We start from the raw sequence: 24,495 nt of genomic DNA on the forward strand, positions 1-24,495 counted from the left end.
CGAGCGGGATAGAGCTAAGGAAATTATGGGTTATAGCTATGGAGGTTATGGGTAATATTCGTGGGTAATATTCGCAAGTCAAACCTAGTGTTTATCATCTCCGTTACGTCAACGTACTTTCCTACAATATTGAATCTCAATATTGATACGTTGAGATCTACGATTAATTGGTAATCCGAGTTTCGGTCACATTTTGGTGAACAACTTTATATGCTGCTAAGGTGAGTTTCATATGATCCCTTTTACTCAATATATTTTTGGGCAGAGAATACATGCGACTGTTTATAAATACTGAAAATACTAGATTTATATGCGTGAGTTTCATATGATCCCTTTTTCAAACTATATTTTTGGGCTGAGAATACATGCGCAGTTTTATAAACTGTTTTACTAAATGGATACAAATACTAAAACTGATTTTGTGTGAGTTTCATAAGATCCCTTTTACTCTCTACATTTTTGGGCTGAGAATACATGCAAATGCTTTATTAACCGATATACAATATTTATATGCGTGAGTTTCATTTGCTCCCTTTTTAATTGCTTTTGCAATATATATTTTTGGGCTGAGAATACATGCAATATATTTTAAACACAATGGATACAAATACATACTTAATTCTACACTGAGTTTGAACCGAAAATCCCTTAGCTTTGGTAACTAGTAACTGCACGTTATAAGAACTGGTGGGCGCGAATAGTGGTATATGGATCCATAGGGCTTGATATCCCCGTCCGAGCTAGAGCACTAGCCTTTTAACGGACGTATGCTATTTGAGAAGCGTACACATTGGTTTACGTGTATTATTAAGATGATTATACAAAGGGTACAAATTATATATACGTTAAGTTTAGTTACCAGGGTGCTCAATTTCGTAGAATATTTTGATAAACGTTTCTGGATGAAACAACTGAAACCTTGTTATCCACTTTTATATACAGATTATACGAAACACTAAACTATGAACTCACCAACCTTTGTGTTGACACTTGTTAGCATGTTTATTCTCAGGTTTCCTAGAAGTCTTCCGCTGTTTGCTTATATGTTAGACAAGCTATGTGCATGGAGTCGTACATGGCATATTTTTCAAGGAAACGTTGCATTCACCAAATCATCACCATGTATCTTATTTTGACTGCATTGTCAAAGAAGTACTATTGTAAACTATTATTTACGGTGATTGTCTATATGTAGAAATCATCAGATGTCGAAAACTTTTGATTTAAATAATCATTTATGGTGTGCCTTTTCAAAAGAATGCAATGTTTACAAAACGTATCATATAGAAGTCAAATACCTCGCAATGAAATCGATGAATGACGTGTTTGTCCATATGGATTTGGAACGATCGTCACACTGTACAGGGTATTGATGGTATGGATGTTAACCAGCAGTGGGGTAGGGTCAGAGATTTACAGGAAGGAATGGGTTGGCAGACAAGGACGGTGGTTTACACGAGCACATCATCACTTACTAGGTTAATTGCGCGATCGGACGAAATAGAGTTTAGAATATCCTCGGGCATGAACACAGATGAGTTGGCAAATCAGTTTGCCATGGACGAGGAAATGAACAGCGAGGGTCAGTCTAGATTGAGAAACCCAGCCAGGGCCCGCACCAGCGTAATCTATTCTCCTCCGTACCCACCACCTCAGTCGTAACCATGTTTATTTTGGAACATTAATATTATCACTTATGCTACATTATCTTATTTTTGTACACCCGGTCCGGGCATAACTATCTTTATGTTTTAGTATGTATGGTTTCTTTTAGAATAAATATTGCATGAATAAAACGTCACAAAACAAACAACGATCGAGACCATACGAGATGGAAACATAACTTGGAGCAAGGACGCTTTAAACGAGGATGACGCCGACAAAAGAATTATAGAATCCATAATCAGCATGCCATCCGACTACACGTTCTGAAACCATAGGGGAGTACTACGTCTTCATCACCTTTTCAATAGAATATACGCAAAATACTATACCACTTTAAAAACTAAGTGTGGGATTGGCAACCCCACCAACATAAACTTTTAATAACACAACGCCTCTTTTAAAACCTAAAGTGTGGGATACTCCGTATCCTTAACATTGAGGACAATGTTATTTTAAAGTGTGGGATAGCAAATGTTGCACATAATGATTCTTGTAAAATCCTCAAGTTTTTCACAAAATTTAAAACTTTCCGAATTATAAAACACTAAGGATGATAAAATTCTATAAAAGATCAAAAAGTTTTTGCTACAAAATAGACAAAAAGGGGTAAAACAAGGTTGAAAACTTTTTGCGAAAATCAAAATCAATTTTCCAATAGAGCATTGCATAACAAAAGGCGCAATTCGACCTGCTATAATTGTTGTAAGGCACCCCCAAATAAGGCTTTATAAGTACTCATTTTTAGTACTTCACTATATTTTCGTCGAGCGCGCTGATGTTAACATCTCGGAATCAGAACTTGCTCTTGATCTACATTTCGGAATCACACATTTTGACGAGGATGACTAAGTTAAAACCTCAGCTATTCGTGAAGACAAAAACAACCTCCGCTACACACCTCCGTTTCCATTTTCACTCCACAAATCCATTCACATTTTCTTATTTACTCTATCCGCTTTATAAATAAATAAATCCCGACTAAATAATTCTTTTTCGGGAAAACCCTCTACAAAATCGCACGGAAAAAAATGCGAGCATCCAAGCAAATTATCAAGGAAGATTGCCAAAAGGAGACCTCGAAGAAAAAGCAAAAGATGCTTTAAAAAAAAGAGCAAAGTCTCTATGAATAAAGGTTCTGAGAAAAGGAGCAGAACCAGAAAAGATTCGAGGAAAGAAACTCCTGGCAATCAAAAAGAAGGATGCTCACCAAGAAATTCTGGACAAAAAGCTGAAAGGATTATTAAAATCGATCTTTCCAAAAGAAACTCCTATCTATCAAAACCCTTCGCACTCTAGAAATTTCCAAATCCCCATCTCTTCACAATTCAAGCTGAGTCAATAACCGAAAATTCTCGCAAATAAGTGATGGAGATTTGAGTCTTGATCAAGCCTATGACAAAGAATGTAAGCATTACTGGCTAAGAGTGACTTCATTTCTTAGAACTATAGGACACCCTAAACACTTTAGTGAAATGAGTGACCCGAGTGAGATAGCCTCAGTTATGTAACCTCCTCTCATGCTTGCGAAAAAAGATTCGAGAATAGCAAAAAGAATAAAAACTAAGTTTCCGCCCTTCTGTCTTGCGGAACAAAAACAACTTGTTCACTATAAATTAAAGTCCTCGCTGTTTTAAGTTCAGAAGTTTGCTTGAGGACAAGCAAAGTCTAAGTGTGAGATATTTGATATCGGCTAAAAAGTCATGTTTTTACCCCCGACATTGAGTCCCAAAAAGCATAAAGTTCAAAACTTTGTCTGCAAAATAATTGCTTTTTTGGTTGAATTTGTAGATAAAGTAATTACGAAGACGATGCAAAAAGAACCAAGAGAAACGGAGCTAAAACGAAGATTCTAGAGCGAAAACGGTGAAAGACAAGAAATCAAGTTACGATCCAGTAAATCAAAGCCTGACCAGCACCAGAAACGGCCTACCATACGGGCTTCCATACGGCCTGCTAGTATAGGGCACAGCCTGCCAAACGGCCCAGCAAATGCCCTCAAGAAACGGGCTGCCACGGGCCACCATACGGCCAGCCAGCCCTATTCTGGCAATTTTCTAGTCTATTTAAAGGGCTTTTTGTCATCCAATTTCCACACACCTCTCTTCACTCTCTCACTACAATACACTTTCTCCTACTAGAGCTTTCAATGCCTTCTCACCTCCGAGCGGGAAATTAAGTACCCGGAGGCGAACACCGAAGATTGTAATAGGAGCGGTTTAGAGGTTTTCAGCACTTGTAATGGTCCAGATCTCGTCTGTAAACGGTGAACGCTTTCCTTAATTTAATAAAGTTATTATCTTGAGTTGCTTTCACTTTGAATGATTATTTATCTGTTACAATTGTTTATCATGTGTTGAATATTTTATCTGAAACTTATCGTATTGTTATGCTGAAACCTTGACGGTTTAGAAGTTTAATTTACGGATCACCCTTTCCGCTTATTCACGTGGCTATAACCTAGTATTAGGACCTGATCAACCCTAGGATACAAGGTAAGTAGTTATATGTGCTTAACGTCACAATAGGGATATAGTACCTACGTTATAATCACTTATTCATCATAGAAGAGCTGCCTATTTAGGTTGTGATTAGAGTTAGCAATAGAGAGTTCAGTGAACACTAGCTTACTCAAAAGCATGATTCGCGTTAGAAGCAATGTTCTTGAGATATTGTAAGATGATCCGGGGTTGAATAAGTGATTGCAAAAGGAGAGACTTCTATCCCAGTTAGCAGTACCTTAGAATATCTAAGATTGCACATCTGTTAATGTTAAGGCATAGCATAGTGATTAAGTGGTAGGATATTGCTTTAGTTAGACCAACTAGGATTAAGAAAAGCTGAAACTTTCCTTTATTGGGTATACCACTTTGTTCATGTACCTATGATTCTATCCATAAGGTCGTTTAAACCCTTTAGGTTAACGCTGGGAGTAGGGATATCCGTCTTAGCCAGAATCTTCAAGGCCTAAACTCTTAGTGACAAATCAGTTAGGTTCACAGCCTAGTTGATTGAGATTTAGTGTTTATCCTAGGAAGTTAAACTCTTACAATAATTCCCCTTCAGGATTCTATTCTTCATACCTATCTACCTTTACTTTTATAGTCAAATTACTATTCTATTTAGTCAATCTTAACCTATTACCTCTTGTCACTAGGGTTAACTATATAGGCACTTTTGTCCCACATTACTGAGCAAACATACAAAAATACGTACCTGAGTTATATTTACCACTTCATCGTTAAAAGGAAGACAAGTAGGTGAGTTATAGCTAGGAACCCCAGCTAAATATAAATAATAAAACCATTACTCGCCCCCGCGGTAGCTGAATCTGACACGTCGCGGCCTAACGACACCGCGCAGATAAAACCGTCCGTTTCGGCCATATCAATACTCCTTCGTAAAAGCTCAAACTTTGTAAGATATTCCTTTTTGTTTTGGATAAAGCATTTGCACCCGAATACTCTAAGATGACTTACGGTTGATTTTCTACCATTTAAAATTTCATAAGGTGTTTTATCCATTGATGGCCTAATTAAGACTCTATTTTGAATGTAGGTGGAGGTGGCAACGGCTTCACTCCAAAACTTTTGAGGTATTGATTGTTCATTTAACATAGTTTGACTCATTTCTTGAAGAGTTCGGTTTTTCCTTTCAATAACCCCATTGGATTGAGGTGTGCGAGGAGCCAAGAAGTTATGAGTAATACCATTTAAATCACAAAAGACTCCAAATTGAGCATTATTATCACATTCTCTACCATGATCCGTTCTTATTGTTACTATAGTACAACCAAACAAGTTTTGTATCTTAGTAGCAAAAATTATAAATCTTTCGCATGCTTCATTTTTATGTTTTAGAAATAGTGTCCATGTATATCTTGAAAAATCATCTACTATTACTAAAGTATAAAAATTTCCTCCATAACTTTGAACGGTCGATGGCCCAAATAAGTCCATGTGCAAAAGTTCTAAACATCTTTTAGTAGAAATGAAATTCTTAGGTTTATGACTTGTATGAACTTGTTTTCCTATTTTGCATGCATCACAAAAATGACTTTCATATTTTAATTTAGGCAAGTCTCTAACTATGTCTTTTGAGGATATGTTATGAATTAGTTTCATGTTAGTATGCCCTAATCTCCTATGCCACAATGTAGTAGTATCATGTATAGATGTGAGACAAATATCTACATGCTTAAAGTCGTCCAATTTGCATGTATAAAGACCTTTCTTCCTAATTCCATTTATGACACTTTTACCATCTTTTATTATGTGTGATGAATTTTTAGTAAATGTCATGTTATATCCTTTGTCACATATTCTTCCTACACTTAGCAAGTTAAAACTTAAGTTTTTAATGTGCAACACATTATCAAGTGTAATCTTTTGATTAGTAATGTTACCTTTACCGACGATTTTTCCTTTCACATCGCCACCAAAGATTACATCACCTCCATTATGCTCCGAATACTTTGTGAAGAATTCTTTGTTACCCGTCATGTGTGTTGTACATCCGCTATCAATTATCCATTCCTCATTTTGTACAACACCATTGAGACAAACCTATATTTAATTAATCAATAACTTTGGTACCCAATGTTTGTTGGGTCCGGGATGATTAGCATTAAAGATTCCTACTCTAACCCATTTCTTAACAATTTTAATTTTGTTGTTCCTTTTAGTTTTGACTCTATTCTTAGAGTTTTGATTAATCATTTTTCTTGAAGAACTTTTTTCAAATGATTTGATTTCTCTTTCTCTTGTCTTAACTTGATTAGTTGTGAAGGCCTTTGGTTTTGGTGTTTCTACTACTTGAGGTCTAACAAACACTATGGGCTTATGTTTGGATGACTTTGTTTCAAGAGTATTTTCCTTGTATCCTAGCCCTTGTTTGTCATTTGTTGATTTTTGAACAATTAAGATGTTTTCTAACACTTTACTACTTCCGTCATATTTTGAAAACTTAATTTTATTTTCAAGTAGTTTGTTAGTTTTGTTCAAGGCATAGTTTTCATGTTTTAAGTCATCACATGTAAGACATTCTTGTGATTTAGATATTCTTTCTTTAAGTTGTAATATTTCTAACCTAAGCAAGTTATTTTCTTCCTTTAGACTTGTGTTTTTGTCACTTACTTTACTACTCAATGTACATAATTTAGCAAAGTTGTCAATACTAAACTCAAAGGAATTTCGAAGTACCTCATTGTCGGTTTGTCCGACTTGTGATCCTTTGTTGTCATCACTTGGTGTGTCAATGGCCATGAGACATGTTTCCTTTCCTTCTTCTTGAGTGTCATTTTCTTCATCATCCCACGCACCTCCAAGAAAAGCCTTTTCATTCTTTCTTTTAGGACATTCACTTATTAAGTGATTTGGATCACCACACCCAAATCATTTTCGTAACAACTTTTTCTTGGGATCGAATGGCTTCTTTCTTTGTTCCATCGGAGGGTAAACTTGGTTTCCCAGTCTTCGATAGAATTTCTTGAATGAGCGAACAATAAATGCGAGTTGCTCATCATCATTGAGAATATCATCATCGTCATCATCAATGTCATATTCATCATGAATCATAGCCTTTAGAGCGATTGACTTGTTCTTTTCTCTCTTGGCCTTTTCTAACTCATCATCTTTATCTAGGATGACCTTATGTACTTTGAGATTTCCAATGAGTTCATCTAGAGTTAGCTTTTCCGTATTTTTTGATTTGTCAATTGTCGTCACCTTTGGTCTCCATCTTGATGGTAGAGCCCTTAAGAACTTACGAACATATTGCTTATCCGTGTAAGTTGTACCTAGAGCTTTCAAACTTGAACAAATATTGTTAAATCTAGTGTAGGCACTATCTATTTTTTTCATAATCTTCAATAGAAAATTGTTCATATTTAGTTATAAGCAATTCTACTTTATTTTCTATGACTTGTGGGTTTCCAAGATGAGTAACCATGATACTATCCCAAATTTTCTTAGCACTACCCATCATAAACACCCTCTCATATTCTTTCCTAGGCAATGCATTAAAAATGGTCATTTTAGCATCATAGTTTTTGCCTACTTCTATTTTATGTTCCTTGGTCAATTCTTCTTCGGGTATATATATTTTAGTTTTCTTATCATCACTAAGCTTAAATAGAGCATGATCACCTTTAGTAATAATGTTCCAATATTCTATATCTTTGGAACGGACATACGTTTCAAATCGATGCTTCCAATAGCAAAATCCTTCACTTTCAAGAAGTGGAGGTCTTTGCATGAAACATCCTTCACTATAGTTCAAGTTCTCAAATTTTTGTTCCATGATCTTAAACTCAAAGATTTTCAAAAATTAGTTTTAATTTCGAATTAGTAATTTTTGACAAAACGTTTAGAGCAACCGCTCTGATACCAAATGTAAGTAACTAAAGGGGGGTGAATAGTTACTTAGTCAATTTTTAAAAAATTTCTTTGGCGTTTTGTTGAAATTGAACTTGATATAGTGTGATTTGAAATGTTTGTTCTCTAACAATGCTAGCAATACAAATATATGTTAAATTGTAAATAAAAGATAAGGGAATAGAGAACAAACACAACGATTTATAGTGGTTCGGGAAGATGTTAATTAATCTTCCTTAATCCACTCCTCAATTCTACGAATTAAGATTTTTCTTCACTATGATACTCCAAACTCGGTGAAGTGTCCGGATACAACACTAGTACTTCGATAAGCCGCACCTTGTGAACTCTTACGTCCCTTTGAAGACTTCACAAACACCTATAGCTCTTACCACAAGATCCTAATGAACTTATCCTAGTGAAAACACAACTATCCTCTAGATCCCTTTAAGAAGATAATTTACAAGTAAACTTACAACTTTAAGCTTACAAGTACTCTTGCTAGAATCACTCTAAAAGATTACAAATTAAGTATGAGAATGATATCAGTAAGTATGAGAAAATATAAGTGCAAGAGGTGAGTCTTCAAATGCTTCAAGGCTTGGCTTTTATAGAAAAAAGAAATCTGTCTGGAAGTCATACGGCTCACTGCACGGTCGACCGTGGTTCGACCGTGTACCTCTGACATCTGATTCTTAAGGCCGTTTTTGTCCTTTGAAATTTGTCAATTTCCCTTGTTGAATAGCTGCAACTAGTGGCCAATTACTTCTGAAATTATCCTCATTACCCTTTATGTTTTGGACATAAGCTTGGAGGTTGACATGTCCTCTAAAGAAGAAAGTCTTCAATCTTCGACCATTTGTCATTGATTACCAAAAGAGGTAATTGCAGATTTTTGTCTCTTGACAAACCATTAACTTCCAAAATCTTCATCTACCTTTCTTAATCACTTGTCATTTAGCTTATGGGAGTTTCCTGCCCTTTAGAACATTGTTACAACTTAAATGAACTAGTTTGAATCTAGTTTGTATATGATGATTCTTGTTACATCTTGAGCTAATTACATTTTCATACAAATAATGATACATAGAACTAATGGGAGAGCAACTCTTTAGTTGGGACTTTAATGACCATTATTAGTATGTTTAGATGATACTATGTATTGGGGTAAAGAGATATGACACTTGAGTGTTTTAGCCTAAATCAAGCTTAAAGTGTCATTAAGATGTCATTAGGTGTGATTAGTGAAAATTAACATCTTTTGGTTCAAAACTCTTTTTAGATCAAGGAGGGCAACTATTATAAGCATGTTAAAAAGGTTTTGTAAATTATAGATGCCGGAAACTAGTCAAACTTTATTTGGTCAAGATTGGTAACAGAGAAAACTGCGGTCGGGCTGCGGTCGTCCGTGAGGTCAGCCGTGGGTTTGCAGTTTTAGAAAAGCTTGAAATCGTTGGTGCAGGACACACACGGTTGATGTCACGGTCGACCGTGGTGCAGCCGTGTAGCATTTTTTCCAAGATGATTTCTTAAGTATTGGTCTTTTGCTAGAGATAGTTTAGGCTCATGAACTCATATCGTCCTACATATGATTTAACTACTTAGTTCTTGTGTGTCATCATCAAAACAAAGTGATTAACTTTTGAATATTATGCTTTGAATCTTAACCAACAAGAGTTTATAATGTGTCTTTAGTATAAGTAAGTTTTAATTGAAATAAGAGAGTTTATAATGTTGGTTCACCATCTATTTTCCTTAATTTTATACATTTGAGTTCTTTTGTCATTTTTGAGTTTCATCATATACATGAAGTTGGACTATACTAATCATGTTCAACACGTTCCCATTGTAAGATAGAGTATATGCTATTTAATGATTCAACATCAGTTCCTTTATGATACGGCAAATTTCTTCAACGTGGTTATTAACCTACCCTTGATTAGTTATCTTCATTTATTTTGAAGTTGCAGGTAGCTTGCTTGATAATTAAAGTTACAGGCTAAAAACAGATTTACTAAAGCGTGCTGAATAGTGAGCATATTGTTTTGAGATTATTGTTTTTACCTTGATGTATTGATGATGTATTTGATAGCTGGGTAATTTGTTAGGAATGTATGTATCTTTTTGTTACGAAGTTTTTGATTCTGGATAATTTGGTTATCAGGTTGACTACCTCAAGTCATCTATCATCCTATACTATAGACTAACTCTGACTTTTCAGATACTTTGGATATTTATATTTCAATAGATACTTTGAATATTTCATACGATAACAGAATATCATATCTGATGTGGTCTTATCATTTATCATTTTTTTAAACCATTTAAATACACTTTTTTCAAAGCATTTTGTTTAAATTTATGCTTCGTCTTTAATTGTTTCTTGTACAAAAATATTGCCGATTACATTGACATGCTTATAAACAATATATTTTATTTGAAATTTTTATTGTTGAAACTCGCAAATCTTGCGACTTAAGCTAGTGCATATTATTAAGTAATCATGTCCATAATTTTTTTCCTTTCAAATTCACAATGACTCATTTTATCATGGTTTATATGTAGTATAAATAATAATAATATAATAATATAATCTTATATCTTATGTGCCAAACCCATAATGTCTCTTTGAAGTAGTTTTAGTGAAAGAGGAGTGTAAAAAGCAGGTAATGATTTACATGTGTAGAGGGTTGCAATGTTTAATTTTAGTAATTATGCACGTATAGTTGAGAATCAGATGTTGATATCAAAGTGTAAGAGGATCTATGTAGTCACTAACATAATAATTCACAAATATAAGCTAAAACACTATATGCATATTTCTGAAGACTGATTCTTTTCCTAAAACACTATATGCATATAATTCTATATCTTATGTGTCAAATCCAAACTATATCTTTGTGTACGTGCAAGGAAGATTGATTGGCATGTTTGGTTACACAACCCAAACTCTTTGTTATATGTAATTGTAAATAGATTTTGTGATAATATTTTAGGCATAGGGTTCTAGCTCGGTATCCTTTTGCTTCGAGAAACTCTATATATTGTAATTTTGATGTTTCGAGTAATATAAAATTTCTGCTTTTCAAAAAAAAAAATAATAATTAATTTAAAACATACATATAGGTCCATAAATGTATAATTTCCTTAAAACATACATATAGGTCCATGAATGTATAATTCGCGGGTCTTAAGCTAGTTATTTTATTTATTTAAATTTCTGTTTTCATAAAAAAAAAAAAAAAAAAAAAAAAATTTGTGCATAAAAGCTCGTTCTTCAACCGGGCAACCGGCTCATGTTCACATTATTTGTTTTAACCGAAAGCAGGCCGAGTAGATATCGATCGATCGGCCATGTACTCCAATTACTTCACTTATACTTCACGCATCATAACTTGTACCTGTCTAATCTCTGTAAAAAAAATCCAAGCCCCCACGTGTCTAGCACATGGGACAACTCTTCCACACTATAATTTCATCAATGTTTTATCATCATTCATTTTTGACTTCAAAAAGAAAATAAAAAGAACCCGCCAATCAGCTTTTTATCTTTTATCTGATCTTAATATATAAATATAATAATTATTATAATTATTAATTATATAAAATCATAATTTATTTATATAACTAGTGACATGACCTGTGAAAATACGAAATAGTTTAATGATATGTTTTACGTATTAAGTGAATGTAAATGTTAAAGTCATTTAGTTTATTGACCCGTGAAATCACGAATTACGACTAAGAAACTCGTCGTTAATTTTACAAACATAAAGTTCGCTCAAAGTTGAATATTTATATTTATATTTTTAATAAGAATAGTAATAATTAATAATAATAAATGGCTTTTAAACTTTTTAGAAAAATAAAATTACAATTTAGGAGAGAGATTAATATTTTCCTTTATAAAACATTTTGTATTATTTTTTAAATTAAATTAATAATTATGACATTGCCTCATCATAAAAATTAAGTTTAATGATGATATCATCATTTTAGATGTTTATTAAACTATATAGATACATAGATATAAATTTATATTTTATATTTATATTTTATATTTATAATACTAACTCTATTTATTATTTATCATAATCATAATCATAATCATAATCATAATAAATTAATAATAATAATATTTTCAAATCATACAGTATTATATATTTTATTTATATTTTTATTTATATTTATATATATATATATATATATATATATATATATATATATATATATATATATATATATATATATATATATATTATTCGAATCACTTTTTGATCTATCTGTTATCTGTTAATCAATTATAAGATCTGTGCTGTTTACTTGTTCCCAACTAGTATTTGAACCTCAATTTGTTACAGATTCATATCATATACACCAAAAAGGAACTCAAATTTTGGAGCAAGTTAAGATTTAGGGTTTCGTATCAGTATCAAGATATGGCACAGAAGCAAGGTGGTGGTGGTGGTGGTGGTGGCTTTTTCTCATCGCTTGCTTCTAGTTTATCCAACTTCAAGAATCAAGTTAACGGGTAATACATACATACATACATAAATATATATTAATTCTATCAATAATATAGTTGTTGCTACCAGTTTAATGATGTGCTAATGTCCTTATGATACTGTTATTTTACTTAATTGGTTTAATTTGTGGTTATCCTTTTACAAAATTGATTTGATTTGTTTGATGCTTTTTATTATTATATCATAAGTGTTTGGTGAATTAATGAGCATTGAAACTTGAAAGTGATTGTATGATGAATAATTCATTACTTTTTATTGCTTCTGTTTTGGTGAAATATAAATATAAGTATTATTTCAGATTTCAGATTTAATATGGTCATGGTTTTTTAATTGTTTGAAAACAAGTTGACTTTATTAGTAATGTAATTCAGTTGTTTAAAGACTTCATCTAGATAATATGTATCGATTTTGATGTTTAAATGGCTCAATTTGAAGTCAAGATAGAATATATCTTAGTTTTGAGATGGAGAGTACGAGTGTATGATAGACTATTCTTGACCTGTTCTCGTGAGGGGAAACTTTTAAATTCCGACAACAGTTTGTATGTATGAAGATGAAGATTGATTATAGCAAATGCTGAATTGTAATACCATAAAGTTGCATTGATGATTATTTGGGTTCATTTGTATGGTTAGTTTGCTTGGCTATGAGGGTCTGGAGGTTATAAATCCCGAAGGAGGGACAGAAGATGCTGAAGTTGAAGCACAAAGAGGAAGATGGAAACAAGAGGTGCATTGTTGTTTTTGTTTAATTATACACAATCTCGTCTTTTTTGACCAATTTAATGTCAATTATATGTATTGTAGTTGTTGTTTACTCATGAAACTATTCACGAATTGAATTGAACGCCGTTTTATTGCAGGATCGGGACAGTCACTGGAAGATGATGCAAAAGTATATAGGTGCTGACATCACATCAATGGTGACTCTACCGGTGCTCATTTTCGAGCCGATGACTATGCTGCAGAAAATGGCTGAGGTATGTCTTACATTATTTATCGTAGTCACTGATTTTGCATAAGTTATTGAGTTTTTGCTAATCGGTTGTACTGTTTAATTAGTTGATGGAATACTCCTATCTGCTAGAGCTAGCAGATAAATGTGAAGATCCAAACATGCGGATGGTTTATGCGGGTAAGAATCTCTCACTCGTGTTAAAACTCGGGAACACCATTTTTTAAAAAATTCTTTTCATTTCCTTCCATTTCTTTCCAAAATAAAACTAAGGAACAGGGCCTGGTGGCAACCTTGATGGGTAGGCAGCTTTAGTATTGAGTCAAAATGGGTGCAGGTCAAACGGGCGGGTTGACCAACCACCACCTTTTTGTTCATGTACTTGAATTATTATAAATTATCAATTTTGTAATACGATAACAAAAAAACTGTGTATTGTGAATCATTACATGCCTATATATTGGAGTATAACATAATGATTTAAGAGAATGTAGGCATTTGAATACCCTTTGGAGAAGCTGGCACTTTTTTGCCCATTTGACTTGTTATCCAGAAAATGCAACCCAAATTGATCCGTTTTCATGTAATGGGTTGAAATCGTCATCCCATATATCTAATAAGCTTGTTATACATATACATTTAGGTTGACAGTGTTTTAAATGTTTTCTGTTACAGCATCATGGTTTATATCTGTGTATTTTGCTTTGCAACGGACATGGAAGCCTTTCAATTCTATTCTTGGTGAAACATATGAAATGGTGAATCATGAAGGAATTACATTTATTGCGGAGCAGGTGAATTTCTTAAGCCCTTGTATGCTCAATTTTTCATCACTTTACAGTCACTATAGTTATTATGTCTCTTGCTAAATAAATCCATGATATGCTGGCAAAATGTCTTAATTCGCCTTTAACTATCTTATATATGTATCAGGTTTCTCATCACCCTCCAATAAGTGCAGCACGTGCTGAAAATGAGCATTTTGTGTATGATATTACTTCAAAGGTGAAGACCAAGTTTCTTGGCAACTCACTTGATATATATCCTCTTGGAAGGTAATCTATCACTTAACTTGATTATCGATTTGTCAAAATATAATTGTATTTATATGAAGCTAACTTTATATAATATACATGCAGAACGCGTTTGCAGCTAAAAAAAGATGGAGTGATCCTAGAATTGGTGCCCCCTCCCACAAAAGTTAACAATCTAATATTTGGAAGGACATGGGTTGACAATCCAGGCGAGATGGTCCTGACCAACTTGACCACAGGAGACAAAGTCGTGCTATATTTTCAACCCTGTGGTTGGTTTGGGTATGTTTCATTTGTTCAAGTACTGTGTGCTTCTTGATGCTAATTTTTGCTAACAAAATATTGAGAAAGATTTGAAGCTTACATGTGGCTTTTTGACCTGTTTACTTATCAATGGGCCGTGTTTAATTTCAAACGGGTCAAATAAAATACTGTTTGGCAACGGGTTAAACAACTCTTTTCATTTTTTAAAAAGTCACAATCTTCATGTATATTTTATTGTAGTAAATTTGTCTTTGCAATTAAAACTAATGTAATAATATCGTTTTAGCAGTCGTCACTTACTCATTCGATATCAGTATATCCATTTTATAGAATTAGCATGGATCCTTTGTCAGAAAGTAAATACGTACATTTTTTTTAAAAAAAATTTTGTAGTGCTGGTCGCTATGAAGTAGATGGATACGTATATAATTCTGCTGAAGAACCGAAGATATTAATGACGGGTAAATGGAACACGTCTTTGAGCTATCAGCCTTGCGATTCGGACGGGGAACCCCTTCCAGGCACTGACCTTAAGGAGGTAATACTTATATTAAATTAAATTAAGATACTATGCTATTTGTGCCACCGGATGGAATAAAGTTTGTGCTAAATTCAATTGTTCCAAATGTCTTTTTTTTTTTTTTTTTTTTTTTTTTTTTTTTTAAGGTCTGGAAAGTTGCTGAGACCCCAGCAAATGACAAATTTCAGTATACACATTTTGCTCATAAAGTCAACAGCTTTGATACCGCACCAACCAATTTATTGGCGTCAGATTCTCGCTTGCGGTCAGATAGATATGCACTCGAGCAGGGTGACATATCCAAAGCTGGTTCAGAAAAGAGCATGTATGTCCTCCTTTTTATCTCTGATTCAAATAATCTCTATTTATACACACGTTTAAACATTTATTTATATTATTATTATTATACAAATCTAAGGTGTCGTGCTTGATTTATTTAGTTTGGAAGAGAAGCAGAGAGCTGAGAAGAGGACACGAGAAGCAAAAGGTCAGAAATTTACTCCTCGATGGTTTGACTTGACCGAAGAGGTTTGTGTGACGCCATGGGGTGATTTGGAGATCTACGAGTACAACGGGAACTATTCTAAACACCGAGAGGCTGTTGGTAATGAAAACACAAATAATGCTGATATCACAAAGATAGAATTTAACCCTTGGCAATATGGTAATGTTGCAGAAGCTGAGTGAGGTAGAAGATTTGATTTCAAATTTATGTATGTTGTCGTAGCACATTTGGTTCGTTTACTTGTTGTTTAAAATCTTTACTTTGCATACGACTGAAATGCTGAATTTTGGTTACCTGGCATTTGGGTTCTGCAATTGTAGTGATATCTGCTCTACTATTTTCAGCCTTCTCAAATTTTATCAGTAGACATTGTTAATATATATTTTATTGTGCAAAATTTTTTAGTGTAATGATAATTTTGTTTTGTTTGTCTTTCGTATGCTGTAAAGTCTGTTGACTATTTTAAATACTCGACCGAGGGCCTTATTATTAGCTGACACTTTTTATGCTAAAAACCATCTCAAGAAAAATAAGTTCATTTTTAAAAGTTCACTACATATTTTTGGTGACCAATAAAAGAGTCAAGGAATGGTCACGGAAAAACATTTCTCATAGAAAAACCTTATTATTATTTACTCGTTTACTTTTATGCTAATAAAAGTGTCATGCTTTTGTTTATATTTGGCAATCTTTAGAATTATGTTCTACTGCTAACGTCAATTAAACTTCAATCGACTAACTCAAACCAACCATAATAGACTAACATGAATCAAAATGAATAATTATTAGGCATTAACCTCAAAAAATACACATTCTAGCTAGAATTGATTGACTGAACCCAACCGTAACAATGAATAGGAACATAAGGTTTTTATCTGTGCAGACTACACTGTAAAGAAAAGTATTTTTTACTTAGATGTACACAGTCTAACTGGTCCATGACTGTTTTCGACCTTTTTTATGATCACCTAAAGATATGATACTAGTAAGACGTTAATCTATTGTGAAGATATAAGGACGTCAACTACTAAATTATCTTGAGATGGTTAACCGTACAACGAATCAACAATACAGTTAAAAGGGCAAAACAGTGTTGTATGTTAAAACGAGTGTTATATCATCTCACCACAATCTTCTATATGTTTAGCAGATAAATTCTGGAAACCAGAACCTTGTTCAATCAAGAAGCTGACACATTAGCATTTTGTTTATCAAACCTAAGATAATTCTAGTCGATTTGAAGCACTTAACGTTATTAACGAGCTTCATTAACTACTTACCGTGGCTTCAGTTTTCCAGCTTTCAACCCCTCTGAATTTCGCAAACCTGCAAAAGAATGAAGTGGCAAGCGTCAGCAAACCCTAACTAGAAACAAGGGGTCAAGTATGAAATTGTGTGAAGTGAACTACAAAAGTGTGTAAGATTTTGTGAGAAATGATTTTTCTATTATAAAGATGCTCCCTCATGGTAAAAAACTGTGTAACATCGCTAACTCGGCTCTTAAGTTAATGAAAAATGGTTAAATTCAGTATTTCACTATCATACTGTCTTTTAAAAATTACAGTTTTTTTTCCTAATTTTTTTTTTCAAGAAGATATAACACGTAGCTTACAATATCCGAGTCAGCCAGCGTAAGTCATGTTGCTCTGTGATATTCACCGATTGTTTCTTTCATCCCATCTAATTTCTCAAGAACATATTCAACTTTCTCGCAACAGAGTTCGTTAGATATTCTCGCAATGTAATCACACTTCTCAAAGGGACGGTACTCGCAAGCGCTCTTGATTTCTTCTCTCAAAGTCACTTGTATATCCTAACCATCATTATACATACGTAAGTGGCGTAGCACAAGCTACATATTTAAACAATTAACGTTTTTCAGACATTTAGATAATGAGTAACGTGTTACCGGAAAAATAATAAGGGGGTAATATCGTATACCGGACATCAACTAAGACAACAGAGTACACCAAAAGGTTGAAAAACTCTTCTCTACTCTTTTATATACCAAAAAACAGGAGGAAAAAAAAAAAAAAAACAACAACAACAACACACATTATCAAAACAATACTATTTGTACAAGAGAAACACTAAACCTACAAGGATACTAATACTACTAAAATCCTAATCCAATAAGAAAACAAATCATATTAAGATTTAGAATATAACTAAAAGACTTGATGGCTATAATATTTAACTTATAGTCCAATTCCTTGTGGATCAAGTCTCGTCTTGTTTGGCCAATTATACGTGTTCCCTTTTTTGATCAATCTTACACCGCATCAGTAAGATCCCTATTTCAAATAATTTAGAACAACTAAAAGTGAATAATATTCTTTACCAGCATCGAAGTATCAAACAAAAACAGATCAAAAGCAAAAGTTAAAGGTGTTATTTGTTTACTATACGCAGAGAGTTTTAACAATGGAAGTACAAGGAAAAGTTTCAATGGTCACCGAAATTTCATGGTTAGCAAAAGTAAATATTGTAGCATACCAAAAATGAATTAACATCCAGTCAATGAAGAAAATTTAAAACCTTGATTAGTTGCATGAACTCGCTGCAGTGATTGTTGACCAATTCCTTCCGGGGTCCACTAGGATTCGAGAATTCTTCCATCACCCCACCAGCAAGTTCTAATACTCTAACGATTCTCTGTAAATAATATCCCATCACTTATAATCAAGTTCAAATGCACTATCATGAATCTTTGACTCATATATGAAATGTGTACTACCTTCTCAACGGTTTGTAGACGTTGCAATGATGCATTCTGGCTCTGCGAATCCATCGGTCCTAACGAAAACTAAGTCTATTAAATGATGTTATACCTTGTAGGAAAAAAAATGTACAGGCAAGAGTTATGATGATATATATATATATATATATATATATATATATATATATATATATATATATATATACTAAAATTATAAATAAAAGTAACAATATACCATTCACTGTCACTGTTGCAAAAAACTCGATTACTCTCAATTAATCCCCGATTACTCCTTTTTAAGAGCAATCCGTTACAATTTTTCAAAATCCATTTAATTAATCGGTCAGTGGTGGTTAATGGGTCAAAACAGGATATGTTGATCAAAGTTGGTCAAAGTCAAAATTGGTCAATATTTTAACAAGAATTTAAACTAGAATTTTAGAGATGAACAAAATGAACGATTTGAGACAATTATGTTAATATTTATGTTTATAGTTTTCTTCTATATTTACACATATAATTTTGAATTTAATATTTAAATGTATAAAAAGTACAATCAGATTAATCCCCAAATTGCCGAATACTCCTTCCAAAGTCCTGACCGATTAATCCCCAGAATAGCGAATTTTGCAACCTTGTTCACGGGACTTAACCAATTGGCTGATTATTGCTGGAACCCTTGCTATATATCAATGATGAACTTGGGTAGCACTAGATAAGTTAATTCAGACAAAAGGATTCAACTTTATTCATAGAGGAATGCTATGGTTACAAAATTTTTACAAAACGTTCTTTACAAAATGATGTGGCACCATTAAAATAAAGAGAGAGAAGTAAAAGTTGATTAAAACTAACCAATAATGACATATGGAGTATCATTTTGTAAATTTATTTTGTAAGTGTAGCATTAGCCTTATTCCTAACTCTCATTTGCAATTGTTTTTTTAAGTTATCCAACAGAACTGATCAAAGTATTGTCTTTTAAGATGTTAAATGTCAGATGTCGTGACCATGTTTGTAGATGAAGATGTAGTCCAAAGTCTACATGCTGAAAAAATGAATCTATTTGTTTTTATGTTTGCGAAAGACAGTTTGTCTTAAATTGATGCAACTGTCTGGCCTATATTCTGATTTTGATATCAAATATGACACAAAAAGATTCATGATCATAGAAAATCATAAGCAAACACAGAGTTGTTGTACTCGTATGAATCACAGGTCAGCTCACGTTGACTTACGCAAACACAGATTTGTAACCTGGAATCATTCATGACCCAATAACTGACTCTGACTCTGTACTCGTACAAGCCAAAGAATGATGAGTGTCGAGATAAAATTAGACTAGCGAAACATGAATACTAGAATCGAATTTATTATTGATTGCTATAACAAAAAACAATATAAACAGGTTACCAAGGAAAACACGGATTTACATAGCTCTCATGGTATGACATCTTTGGTGCAACACTATTGCAAAGGCTTCCATATGCCTTGTATATTATCATTGAATGTATGTAATGGTCATATATAAGAACTCCCCCGTATACCTCTGTTTATAATTTATAGTTAAATATACAAGGCATATGGAAGCCTTTCGAGTCACGAGAGTCGGAATTTTGTATTTCAGGTAACGAGTTGGCAACTATGAACAAACATAAAAATTTATTTAGCAAGAAAAAGTAAACACATTCAAAAGAAATAGAGAAATCATAACCTTATAACACAATAGGACCTTAAGAGAAGTATTCATACAAATTTCATGTAAATTCATAAACAAACAAAGCAATAATTGTTACCTACAAATTCATATGCTAATCTGATTAGATAACAAATAGAATAATTTAACAAATCAAAACAAAATCTAGGTCAAAGACTTGGCTAAAAAAAAAAAAAAAAAAGTTGTACCTAAAATTATGAAAGTTGATTGCCGGATGTGGAGGAGGATGTCGGAAATAATTGGAAGAAATTGATCGGAGGAGTGACCGGGAAAATTGTGGTGTCCGAAGCCGGCTGTCGACAGAGTGTAGAAAGTGAGATTAGCAGAGGTTTTACAGTAACAAATACGAGTATTGTTTAATGCGGAGTAACAATTACTGTATTTATTTTATATTTTGTGTTAGGTTTATTTTCTACCTCAAATAAATACTAATAAAATACAGTAATCAAAATGAATTGAATTTTTGTTTTTTAATAGAAATTTTAAAAATTTATGGTTACGGGTTGGTAAAAACAGGGAGTTGATACTCACATACACACCTAATTTACTAATATATCCTTACTTACAATGATAGTGGTTCAACTTTCTAGATAAATTTAAGAATATAATTGTAAGTTTTATGGTAAAAAGTGTGTATGGATCAAAAACTGGTGTGTGAGTATCACCTCCCGTAAAAATAATGATGTCTTGTGACTTGACTTGATGAAAGATCTATTCTTTTCGAATAGTATTAACTAGAGTTGTATCGGGCCGCGCGTTGCAGCGGTCGAGATCTGTTTATTTTTAGTTATGGTTTTATTGAAGATACGTTGCATAAAATGTATATACATAGGCATAATGCATATCGTTTCGCACGTTGCAGCGGTTACCGTTTGTTGTGTTTTTCGGATTTAGCTGTTGGATTTACGATACAATACCGTTTAATATTATCCGATAGTGCCATACACAAAATGACTATGCATATATCGAATATTTTATGGCAGATTTACGTAACATTATTTATAAATATATACGGAATGGCGATTGCACGTTGTTGCGAAAGATAATTTCACTCGATAACTTAGATATCGTTTTAGTAATAGTGAAAAATCTGCGTATTGTTGCAAGAGAACGTTTACGACAATACATAGTTCTGCTATATATATTGAACATATTTTGATAGCTTATAATTACAATATGCAACGTTTATATTAAGAAAGTTTTAAGAGAAAATTGAAGTTGTACATTAAGCGACTCGTCCTAATCCATAAGGACGAATACAATAACATATGGTACATTGCGAGATATTTGACCTCTATATGATACATTTTACAAACATTGCATTCGTTTTTAAAAGACAACTTTCATTACAACGATAGTTGACAAAATGCATACCATTTTCCAATATATCCAAGCTATAAATGACTTATTAATAATCTTGATGACTTCAACGACTCGAATGCAACGTCTTTTGAAATATGTCATTAATGACTCCAAGTAATATTTTTAAAATGAGCAAATGCACAGCGGAAGGTTTCTTTAATGCCTGAGAATAAACATGCTTAAAAGTGTCAACCAAAAGGTTGGTGAGTTTATTAGTTTATCATAATCCATCATTCCATAGTTTTAATAGACCACAAGATTTCATTTTCATAGTTAACTGCAGGAACACTCATCTACAAAAATCATTCATATGGTGAACACCTGGTAACCGACATTAACAAAATGCATCTAGAATATCCCCAAAATATACAGGTACACTCATCTGTATATAAAAATCGAAGTACTAAAGCATCCATAACCTGGATGGGACGTGTCAAAGTCCATAGATCTATCTTCAGGATTCGCGTCAATTTGGGGGTATGTTCCCAAATTCTTAGGCTACCAAGCTAAAAAGGGTGATATCCGGTATAATAATTCAACCATAGAATGTAGTTTCAAGTACTTGTGTCTATTTCGTAAAACATTTATAAAAGCAGCGCATGTATTCTCAGTCCCAAAAATATATATTGCAAAAACATTTAAAAATGGAGCAAATGAAACTCACAATACTGTATTTCGTAGCATTAATGCAAATGACGGCACTGAACAAGTGCATGGTTGGCCTCGGATTCACGAACCTATATATATATATATATATATATATATATATATATATATATATATATATATATATATATATATATATATATATATATATATATAATGGTCAATATTTGTCTAACAATTTAGGTCAAGTCGTAGTGTATCACAATCCTAATGCTCGAGATTATCATGCAGAAGTTAACAAAAAATCAATTTGACCCAAAATGACTTCCAAAATCTATACATGTTTATTATATAACTTAAATATAGTCGTTTAATATATTTAAGTATATTTATCAGATTTTATTAGAGTAAATAATACAAGTCCTTTATTAATAAATAAAAATTTTATATTAAAAATCATATATGATAAAAATATACTTTTATATATATTAAGTAATAAAAATTTTAAAGTTCACTTAATATCATAAAAATATAGTGGTATGTATTATTAATGTAACTATATTACGTGTGGTAAAAATATCTTTGTATTACATATTTATTTGATAAAATAATATTGATAATAATAATACTCAGTAAAAGTTGTATTATTTTGTAATAATAATAATAATTATTATTATTCTAATAATAATAATAACAATATTCATTTACTAATGATAATATTAATTAAAATAAAATGATAATTCTAATCATGATAATTTTAGTAATAATGATACTTTTTATTATTAACTGTAATAATAATAAAAAATAATAATTCTATTCAAAATGATAATTTTTAATAATAATAATACTAAAATGATAATGATAATGATATTTTATAATAACAATGATATTTCTATTAAAATGATAATTTTAATAAAAATGACAGTTTTAATATTAATTATACTTTTAATAGTAATGATAAAAATAATAAAATGATAGTTTTGATAAAAATATTAATTATTTTAATAATAATAATAATAATAGTAATAATAATAATAATAATAATAATAATAATAATAATAATGATAATATTAATAATAACCTTAATGATAATAACGATAGTAATAATAATAACAATTTTTGATGATAATCCTTATATTAATAACGATAATGATAATAATAATTATAATAATAATAATAATAATAATAATTAGATAATGATAATAATAAAAATAATAATTATTAGATAGTAATAATAACGGCGATAGTAACAATAATAATCATTTTAATAATAATGCGAAAATTAATGATAATTCAGTTGGTCATATCTTTTAATCCGTTCATGGAAACCACACGACTTCTAAATAAAAAGTTATTAATTTTTCGTCAGCTTTTCAACGACATGCATATCATATACCTTATCTCAGTAGCATATGTATTAATTTCATGATTTATCATAAACTATATAACGACAAAAATAAACATTCAAGCATGCATAAACATATATACTCGAGCACTAGTCAGGGATACACTATTAATATATAAAAGATAAGATATGAATGCTCACGTATCAATATTGAGATTCAATATTGCAGGAAAGTACGTAGACGCGACGGAGATGATAAACACTAGTTTGACCTCACGAGCAATACCCCCGAACCATACCCATAACCTCCATAGCTATAACTCATAATTTTCTTAGCTCTATCCCGCTCATAAAACCCGTTTTGAAATAATACGCTCATAACCTCGTCGTAGTATTTTATGTATACTAATAATAATACTCCTAACCATATTATTATTATTAATCTTAACAATAATTATAGTAATAATAAACTTTAATATAGAGAGAGATCAAGAGATTGAGAATTGTGAAATGAACTGAACCAAAATCGAACGTTTTATAGACATGTTGGCTGCACCCACACCCCATGCGATCGCATGGGGTTTGTGTGGTAAGTCCATGCGATCGCATGGCACCATCTGTCAGCTCAGATTCATTTTTCACGTGGGCTGCCGACAGTTTTTAATATATTTTATATATAATATAATTAATTTATATAATTAATTATATATTATATTATATTTACGTGCATAGTTAACTCGAAATTTTAGTTCCGATAATTCGTACCTTGTCGCTCGACATATTTCCTAGTTCCGGTTTTTCGAACGTTACTTCGTACGCTTTTATAATTTGCGTTCTACGTTTCGTGACTCGTACCTTTGTCAAAATGTAGACTTAGATTATCAATAAACTATATCACTCAAAATGT

At 32.1% G+C, this 24,495-nt stretch overlaps 2 protein-coding genes across 3 annotated transcripts; one reads left to right on the forward strand and one right to left on the reverse strand.

Moving 5' to 3' along the window:
* Positions 1-12,282: 12,282 nt before the first annotated feature.
* On the forward strand, positions 12,283-16,271 carry LOC139875083 (oxysterol-binding protein-related protein 3C-like). The gene is made up of 10 exons (XM_071862453.1): positions 12,283-12,567; positions 13,198-13,291; positions 13,425-13,541; positions 13,624-13,696; positions 14,192-14,310; positions 14,450-14,571; positions 14,656-14,832; positions 15,208-15,352; positions 15,481-15,659; positions 15,775-16,271. Exons 1-10 carry the CDS (start codon positions 12,476-12,478, stop codon positions 16,019-16,021), a joined length of 1,365 nt encoding a protein of 454 aa, XP_071718554.1. The 5' UTR covers positions 12,283-12,475; the 3' UTR covers positions 16,022-16,271.
* Positions 16,272-16,913: 642 nt separating this feature from the next.
* On the reverse strand, positions 16,914-20,608 carry LOC139875090 (mediator of RNA polymerase II transcription subunit 11-like). 2 transcript variants are annotated; one of them, XM_071862460.1, is made up of 5 exons: positions 20,464-20,608; positions 18,577-18,635; positions 18,378-18,494; positions 17,452-17,652; positions 16,914-17,165 (listed from the first exon to the last, which is right to left on the reverse strand). In XM_071862460.1, exons 2-4 carry the CDS (start codon positions 18,628-18,630, stop codon positions 17,476-17,478), a joined length of 348 nt encoding a protein of 115 aa, XP_071718561.1. In that variant the 5' UTR covers positions 18,631-18,635; positions 20,464-20,608; the 3' UTR covers positions 16,914-17,165; positions 17,452-17,475. The 2 variants fall into 2 exon arrangements, with proteins under 2 accessions (XP_071718561.1, XP_071718566.1); XM_071862465.1 differs by having other exon boundaries at positions 18,577-18,670.
* Positions 20,609-24,495: the final 3,887 nt, after the last annotated feature.

Source organism: Rutidosis leptorrhynchoides, chromosome 1, assembly GCF_046630445.1.
Source record: "Rutidosis leptorrhynchoides isolate AG116_Rl617_1_P2 chromosome 1, CSIRO_AGI_Rlap_v1, whole genome shotgun sequence".
Classification (NCBI taxonomy): Eukaryota; Viridiplantae; Streptophyta; class Magnoliopsida; order Asterales; family Asteraceae; genus Rutidosis; species Rutidosis leptorrhynchoides.

Coding starts and splice junctions, on each gene's coding strand:
- LOC139875090 (XM_071862460.1), bottom strand. CDS start 18,630: ATGGATTCGCAGAGCCAGAATGCATCATTGCAACGTCTACAAACCGTT. Junction 18,495..18,576: donor GTCTACAAACCGTTGAGAAG/GTAGTACACATT, acceptor TATTATTTACAG/AGAATCGTTAGAGTATTAGA. Junction 17,653..18,377: donor AGTTCATGCAACTAATCAAG/GTTTTAAATTTT, acceptor AATGATGGTTAG/GATATACAAGTGACTTTGAG.
- LOC139875083 (XM_071862453.1), top strand. CDS start 12,476: ATGGCACAGAAGCAAGGTGGTGGTGGTGGTGGTGGTGGCTTTTTCTCA. Junction 14,572..14,655: donor GATATATATCCTCTTGGAAG/GTAATCTATCAC, acceptor ATATACATGCAG/AACGCGTTTGCAGCTAAAAA. Junction 15,660..15,774: donor GCTGGTTCAGAAAAGAGCAT/GTATGTCCTCCT, acceptor TGATTTATTTAG/TTTGGAAGAGAAGCAGAGAG.